At 49.9% G+C, this 8,442-nt stretch overlaps 1 protein-coding gene across 1 annotated transcript; it reads left to right on the plus strand.

The window, feature by feature from the left end:
- Positions 1-1,172: 1,172 nt before the first annotated feature.
- On the plus strand, positions 1,173-2,105 carry LOC309452720 (olfactory receptor 14J1-like; the record flags this gene model as incomplete). Its single annotated transcript, XM_082077369.1, has 1 exon — positions 1,173-2,105. One exon carries the CDS (start codon positions 1,173-1,175, stop codon positions 2,103-2,105), a length of 933 nt encoding a protein of 310 aa, XP_081933495.1.
- Positions 2,106-8,442: the final 6,337 nt, after the last annotated feature.

Below are 8,442 nucleotides of genomic sequence, written 5' to 3' on the forward strand. Positions count from 1 at the left end.
CACAGAGGGTGGGATGGTCTGTGAGCACTGACAGGGAAGAGACATGGACAGGGAAACACCTCCCAGGGGAGAATCTCCAGGCAGCAGGGAAATGATCAGAAATGAGAGGAAACTGAACCCAGAATTGTTATGGGAGGGAGAAGAGAGAAAAGTCCCTGTGATCCCCTGCAGTGCAGATCCCTCCTCTGGGCAGCCCCCTGGCCTCCTCTCCCACCCAGCAAAGCCTCTGCCCTCAGAGCTGCGGGCTCCAAGGCATGAAGCAGCTCCTGTGCAGCCAGAGCTCCAGTTCCTCTGCAGAGCACAGGGGCTGAGAGCAGCTGCCCAGTAGTGTTGGTGTCTGGGAGGTGGCTGCACAGCTGGGGAAGGGTGACGCTGTCTGAGTGCCCGGCTGCCTCTGCCCTGGCCTCTCTCACACCCACCCTCACCGCATTTTCCTTCTTGCTCCCCTGCTCTGGGTCATTGCTGTTGGGATCTTGTTCTTGCTGTCAGGCTCTCTGGGGATGGCAGTTTCAGCTGCAGAGTCACAGCCTGATCTTGTGGGTCCTTTCCTGCAGGTGTGTCCATGGGCACACGTGTCCCAGCTTTGCTCTGACCTGTGGGGTGTGGGCAATGCAGTCTGTGGGGCTGGGGAATGAGCTGAGTCTCCCTCAATCAAATCTGTCTTTATTATGCCCTTGAGGTTTCCTTCCAAGCTGTGAGCTTCCCTCCAGGATGCAAACTTGTCTTACAGCATCTTTGTTTTATCTGAAAGCCCCATGGAGAAGCAAAGAGATGCTGTACAGAGAAAATAAAGTTTGGTTTTTGAAAGGAGTCATGGGTGTTCTTGGACAAACATGGGGTTCTCAGCACTTAGGAAAGGTGATACATGTTGTGGCTCCATCTGACAAAGCTGAACCCCAGTTCTGTCCCCTGCCCCCCGTTCCCATGTCCCCTGCTGCAGAGCAGGGCTGACTCCTCGGCAGCCAGCGGGCACAGCCTCTGCTCCTCATGGCACCTCCAGCCAGCACCACCCAGGGCTCAGACACCGAGCTGGAGGAAGGTCTGGAAAAGGACAAGGGGTGTGGAGAGGGGAGGGTGTGTGAGAAATGGCTTTGATTTTCCTCAGAGAAATCTCCCCTATCTAGTCACTGTCTCTTCTTCTTTGGTCAGTGCTCTGTGTCCAGAGGCTGCAGATGTCCAACAGCAGCTCCATCACCCAGTTCCTCCTCCTGCCGTTCACAGACACACGGGAGCTGCAGCTCTTGCACTTCTGGCTCTTCCTGGGCATCTACCTGGCTGCCCTCCTGGGCAACGGCCTCATCATCACCACCATAGCCTGTGACCAGCATCTCCACACCCCCATGTACTTCTTCCTGCTCAACCTCGCCCTCCTCGACCTGGGCTCCATCTCCACCGTTGTCCCCAAGTCCATGGCCAACTCTCTGTGGGATACCAGGGTCACTTCCTATGCAGGGTGTGCTACACAACTCTTTCTGTTTGTCTTTTTAGCTTCAGCAGAGTTTTACCTTCTCGCCATCATGTCGTACGACCGCTACGTTGCCATCTGCAAACCCCTGCACTACGGGACCCTCCTGGGCAGCAGAGCTTGTGTCCACATGGCAGCAGCTGCCTGGGCCACTGGGTTTCTCAATGCTCTGCTGCACACAGCCAATACATTTTCACTGCCCCTGTGCAAGGGCAATGCCCTGGGCCAGTTCTTCTGTGAAATCCCCCAGATCCTCAAGCTCTCTTGCTCACACTCCTACCTCAGGGAACTTGGCCTTCTCATGTTTACTGCTTTTTTTTTTGAGGGATGTTTTGTGTTCATTGTGGTGTCCTATGTGCAGATCTTGAGGGCCGTGCTGAGGATCCCCTCTGAGCAGGGACGGCACAAAGCCTTTTCCACCTGCCTCCCTCACCTGGCTGTGGTCTCCCTGTTCCTCATCACTGCCATGTTTGCCAACCTGAAGCCCCCCTCCATCTCCTCCCCATGGCTGGATCTGGTGGTGTCAGTTCTGTACTCGGTGGTGCCTCCAGCAGTGAACCCCCTCATCTACAGCATGAGGAACCAGGAGCTCAAGGATGCCCTGTGCAAACTCATATCTTACAGTTTCCTGAAGCAATAAACTGCCCATCTGCTTCTATATAGAAGTTTTAATGTAACTTGTTAGAGGTCCAGCTTGTCATCTGTATTTTCTGTTGTTTTTGGCATTTTTTTTATTCTGATAATGTTGTCATCCCCTTTCTAAATCACTGTCTGCTTTTCTTTTATAACCCCCGCTTGTGTAAATGAGGAGCCATGATCTGTGTGTATTTAAACAAAATAAAGTGTCCTGTAGTGACTTGTTTTTCACTATATCCTTCCTGCTAGGCCTTTTGGAGCTGCAGGGAGAGTTTCTGTCCATTGGAGGAGGGGAAAAGGGTCCATCATGGCAGCCCTGCCAGGGAGCACCAGCGCTTGTTCTTCCAGAGCTGTTCTGTTTCCACTCCCACACTCTCCTTCTCATCCCTTGTGTTGGTGCAAGGCCTGAGTGCTCTGGCAGCTTGGTCACCGTCCTGCTGTGTGTCAGTCCTGTGAGCGCAGGCAGGGACAGGCAATGGGCACTGCTGTAACAGAGCTGGCCTCAGTAACAGTACTTGCACAAGGAAAAGTGATCTTCTTTGGGCAGTGCATGACGGTTTATATCTTCTTGCAATGTTTCTCTCAAGCTTATTCCTACAAAAGTCACTCACTTATAAAATGCCATTTTGCATCTGAACAGTGTGTGTGTGCAGGGCTGGCACACAGCAGTGTCCTCTCACAGCCAGGCTCCTGCCAGAGACCTGCAGGACCAGCAGAGCAGGGGCTGGGCTGTGCCTGTGTTCACTGGAAACACTGCAGAAGCTGCCCCAGGGCATCATCATGGACTGGCCCCTCGCAACCACCATTTCCAGCACTGGCCTCTCTCCCCAGCTCACCGAGGTTGTTCTTCCCTCCATGGAGGGACACTGAATGGCTAGGTCAGCAGTCCATGTTTGCATTGTACAGATGAGATGCGAGTATGCACATCATGTGCGTGAGATGGCATGAACCTGAGTGAGCAGAAACGCCATCAGCTACTCCTGGGACTTCCATGAACGCCTGCGGGACAGACAGTGTCTCGAGGTCACTTCACATTGGGAGTAACAGCCCACGGGAAACCACCCACTGGGATCTTCTTCCTTGAACTGAGGTCCCCGTGTCCATTTCTCATGATGTGGGGCTGAGGTGTCTCCCATCCCTTTGGGGTAGCAACAGAAGGCCAGAGGTACAATGTGACTCCTGTCTCTGTGAGTAAAAGGGACAGACTCTGTCTCTGAACATCCCTGGGTGCATAAGGAGTCCACGAGGCCAGCTCTGATGGAACCCTGGCATTTCTGTGTGTGACTCCAGGAACAATCCCCAGTGGCCCAGTGACATTCATCTCAGCTGCTGGGACGGCTCATTGCAAGTGCTCCTGTCTGCTACATCACCCTTGCCCATGATTCTGAATTGTGCTTTCAAAAGTGACAGCAGAATCAGAGAAGTTCTGAGGTCCTTGGGGAAGGAAGATGTCAACCCCATCTTCAAGAAGGGCCTGAAGGAGGATTTGAAGAATTCAGGGCTGCTCAGCATACCTCTGTCCCTGGGAAGGGGATAGGCAGCGTCTTCCTGCACCAGTTTCCTGGAACCTGAAGGACAAGGAGGCATTGCTGAACCGAAATGAGCAGAAAATCCAGTGAGTCCCAAGAAATGCTCTGGACCCATTCCAGACCTTTAGACCCCCAGGAAAGAACTCAGTGAGAGTGCAGCCCATGCAGTTGCATCTGTGTCCCTCACGGAGCAGCACAACCAGTGTGCAGTCACCCCATGGTTCTGCAGCCAACCTGCTCTGCAGAGCATCAGTGCCAGGTTGGGGCCCTGTGGGGAGCACCGAATGGGGCCAGGAGCACCAGAGAGAGAAATGCCGGTCCTTATGCTCTGGTACTTCAGTCCTGGTGCTCATCACATGTCCTTAAGACAAACTTATGCACCCCTCTGGTCAACCTTACCCGAGAAGTCACCACAGGACAAGGCTCCTGAGCTGGAGAACTGGGGTCCAGTTGTGACCAGAAGAAGGGTAAGGCCTGTCCTGGGTCCTCTAAAGGGCTGGCAGCCTCTGTGATCTCCACGAGAAAAGGCAGCGTGCAGGAAACTATAGACCATCCCCATGCCCATTGGAGGCCCTTAGGAAGAGTTCCTCTCTTCAAATATCCAACCCGGCTTGCTGCTGCATGAACAAGCAGGAGAAACTTCCCCTGGACCCTGATTCCAGACGCCATCTCCTCCACCCATATAGGCAGTGCTCTCCCCCTTGGCACTGAGGTGATTCCAGGGACCCAAGAGGGGAGGAGATGTTGGGTGGGGATATGGTGTCCTTCAGTGCTCCTCATGGTACCTCCTGCTGGGCTTTGTGCCACTGGTCACAACCCTCTGAGCCTGGATGTTCAGCCAGTTCTCAGTGGTGCTAAACAGGAACATGCCCATGAGCACATTGGGCTGCACTGGGAGGAGCGTGGCCACCCAGACAAGGGCAGTTATTGTCCATCGTGACTCAGCACTGGTGTGGTCACATCTAGAGCCATGTGTCCCAGTGTGAGGTTCTCCATTCTGGAGGAACGGGGAGTAGCTGCCATGTGGCCAGAGAAAGTCTGGGTCATGTGTGGAGATGTTGAGACACCCAAACTGCTTTAGCCTGGTGAAGGGGAGCCTCAGGAAACATGCTGTTTTTACTGAAATTGAGTTAATTTTCTTCATGCATTTTGAACCTCTCTCCTTCACAGCCAGTACAGTTTTTTGTTTAGATTTACTATGAGAATAATGAGATAATGCTGTTTCTTCCCTGGGATAGAGTTCATTTTGTCTTTTAGCAGCTTTACAGTGTTTGCCATTTGCTATGAAAGGAATGTCAGAACTCACTGAGATCTCGGCTGTTGTCAGGGAAACCAAGGACTTCTTTGGCCATCCAGCTGTGGATGCAGATTGGCAGGAGGAGACACAGACAGGACAGCACCTGGATTGACATGCAGGCTGATCAATGACATATTCCCTATGATTAGCGTCATGCTCAGTCTAAAGCTGGAGCCGGCTTTTAGGGCTTGTTACATCCGTTACTTTGGGTTTTCCAGCTGGTTTGGTGAGTTCCATTCAGAAGTTTCATCCTGTCAGGAGTTCAATGTCAGTTCAGCCTTTTGCTGTTCTGCCATTTTGCCGTTGGCCTTTGGGCCTTTCTGCCTGTTGCCCTTTTGCTCTCTCTTGCTGGGATGGGCTGTTCAGGACCAAGGTGCTCCCTTCTGCAGGACTGGCTGCTCTGTGTGACTGGAGTTACATGGGGGATAGCACTGAGTGTATTTCCTTAATTTAATTTATCTATTTCTATTTAATTTACCTGGACTATTGTCAGTGAAACCAAGGACTTCTCTGGAGTGCAGCTGCAGGTGCAAATTGGTAGGAGGAGGCACAGACAGGACAGCATCTTTATTGACATCCAGGTCAATCAATGAGCTATTCTCTACCATTAGCGTCATGCTCAGTATAAAGCTGGAGATGCCTTTTCCAGCCCGTTAGTTTTGTTTTTCTGGCTGCTTTGCTTAGCTCTGTTCGGAAGTTCCATTCGATTGAGAGTTCAGTGTTAGTTCAGTTTCATGATGTTTTGCTGTTTTTCAGTTGGCCCTTGGGCCTCTCTGCCTTTTGCACTTGTACTTTCTCTTGCTGGGATCAGCTGTTCAGGACCAGGGTGCTCTCTTCTTTTGGGCTGCCTGTTCAGCACAACTGGAGTCATGTGGGGGATTGCACTGAATATCATATATTTTACTTTATGTAAATAGAAATAGTATAAGTATATTATTAGTAGTAGTGTGTTACTTTTATTATTTTTATTGTCTTATTATTTTTTTTTCTAAACCCACAAGTTTCTCCCTTCCCTTTCTGTTCTCTCCCTTATCCCACCTGGGGACTGGGAGCAGGATGTGAGCAGCTCTCATGGTTTTAGTTGGTGGCTGTGGTAAAACCATGACAAGAAAGGGCAGTAGTAGCTTCAGAAAACTTGAAAATCACTTTCCAAGATGACGCCTTTTATTTTATTTTATTTTACTATTTTTGGTAGAGGGAACAGCATGAGGAAGGAAAACCATCAGAAACTGCAGCTCTGGAGGCCCAGAGTGGAGCTCAGGATAAAGAAATATCACTCTGAGCACAGTGCTATGGTCATTCAGAAGGACTCTGGATCAGCCATGACTTTGTGTTTCCAGGAACAGCTGGTGAGGATGGAGAGACAGCAGCACAGGTGGGGACACACTGGGCTGAGAACAAGGTGGGGAAGCGCATGGGGTGTCTGCAGCCTGTGGGGAAACAGTCACAGGCCTGGGACAGTGTAGGATGGACTGTGGTGGAGATGGCCAAGGGTGCTGGCAAGGCTGGATGTCCCTGAAAGAGCCAAGGTCTTTGTCCCCTTGGCTATGGCTGATGTTCCTGCCAGCGAGGCCTAAGAGGAGACACATGGTTGTCATGGCCATGGCACCCCATTGCCTCCTTGCACCCCCACAGAGCATCACACCATTGTCCTGCACTGGGCATCACACTCCCCACATCCCCAGGAAGAGACCTGAGCCACACGTGAGGGACAGGATCTCCCTTCCTAGGGGCAGGGGCTCAAGGCTTGGCCATTGTCCTTCATCAAACAAACCAAGGGCTTTCTCAGCATCAGAGCTGCTGCACTTTGCCTTTGCCTGATGCAATCACAGCCTCCAATTATCTGCTCTAATGAGTCCCTGGGGAGGCTTTGTCAGTAACAGCCCTCAGTGGGGCCCATTAATGCTTCAAGGTACTTTGGAGTTTGTTCTGGCTTGGACTTCTTGAGCAGATTCTTCAGTCTGTCCTTGGTATCTGAGGTTCATGGACTCAGCACCAAATACGCCATGGGGCTCATTAAAACACAGAAAGCCCTAAGGAGTGATGTTTCTTTCCCTAATTTTCTTCAAATCTTCCAGACTTGTAGAACTAACTGAAGAGGTTTCAATGGGACACTTACTGATGACGATTTCAAAGAAGATTTCATAAAGGAGGGTCTTTTCTTTCAAGGGTATTTTCTATCATTTTCCAGTGTATAGAAGAAGTGACAGCAGCATTCTACACTGGACATTGATCCAGAGGGTCTCCTGGAGACATCTGGACAGGCAGGAGAACAGTCCCTTGAGGCTGGACACTGTGTGGACAACCTCGCTCCTCACCCCCACCCCCAGTCTGCCGGTTCCCTCATTGGCCACCAGAGATTGCATCACTTTTCCTACATCAGACTTCTCCACTGAGCTCTGCAGGAGATGCTGCAGCTCCTGTGCACCAGCTCCACCTGCTCTCCTGTGCAAACACTGCACAGTTCAATAAACAGCAAAACACTCTCCTCAGCTGTGTGTGTAAGCTGGATCTGATGAGGTCCAGCATCCACAAGGGACACCCACACAAGAACTGCTTTAGACAGAGAGATAGGAGAGGATAGATAGAAACACAATGAACGTCTTGACTGCCATGTTAATTAGAGCTCTGAAGAATGGGGCAAGTTTGTAACTCCCTGAAGCTCAAAACAGAAACCAGAGAGTTGAGAGGCCACTGAATGACCAAGGAGCAAGTGGAGGAGAAACCTGAGAGCACTGGGAAGGGCAAACGTCCAGACATTTAATCAGGAGAGGTGGAAACTCCTGAATGACGAGGGAGATGAAATACTAGAGTGTTGGTAATGGAAGTACAGGGGAAGACCAATATTTCTTCTCCTTCCCTTATTACAATTCCCCATAATTAACTTCTTGTTTTTTTTCCTTTAAATTTTAATGTTTAAATAAAAAAAAAATTAAACAAAAATCTCCAATCAAACAAACAAAACAAAAAAAAACACCAAAGAAGAGAAACAAAAAACCCCACAAAACCAAAGCAAAAACAACCCAAACGAACTAAACAATAACAACCACCAAAACCAAAAAAAACCCAGAAACAACAAAACCAACAAAACAAACCACAAACAAAACAACAACAATAAAGTGCATGTTTCCAGGCAGACATCAGTCATCACTTGTCTCACCATAAACAGCCAGTGCCATTTTAGAGGCCCAGTGTACCTGAGGTGCTGGCCTGGGATTGGCATCTATCACACAGGACCTGGGGAGATCAAAGCACCTTGCAGTGCAGGTGGAGCCTGGGCAGGGGTTCCCGGGGCATCTACACTGGCACCAGGTGTTTGTGTCCCTGGAGCTGAAGACATTTGTGTCCTAAATCCATGCCCAGTTCTGGAGAACTCTTTCCTTTTCAAATAAGAGAAACTCCCCTACAAAGACTTTAAAATAAATAAATAAATAAATAAATAAATTAAATAATTAATTAATTAATTAATAGAAAGTATGTTGACACCATACTTTGCTTTGAATCTTTATCTTCAG

Source organism: Streptopelia decaocto (assembly GCF_964273445.1).
Source record: "Streptopelia decaocto genome assembly, contig: HAP1_SCAFFOLD_118, whole genome shotgun sequence".
Taxonomy (NCBI): domain Eukaryota; kingdom Metazoa; phylum Chordata; class Aves; order Columbiformes; family Columbidae; genus Streptopelia; species Streptopelia decaocto.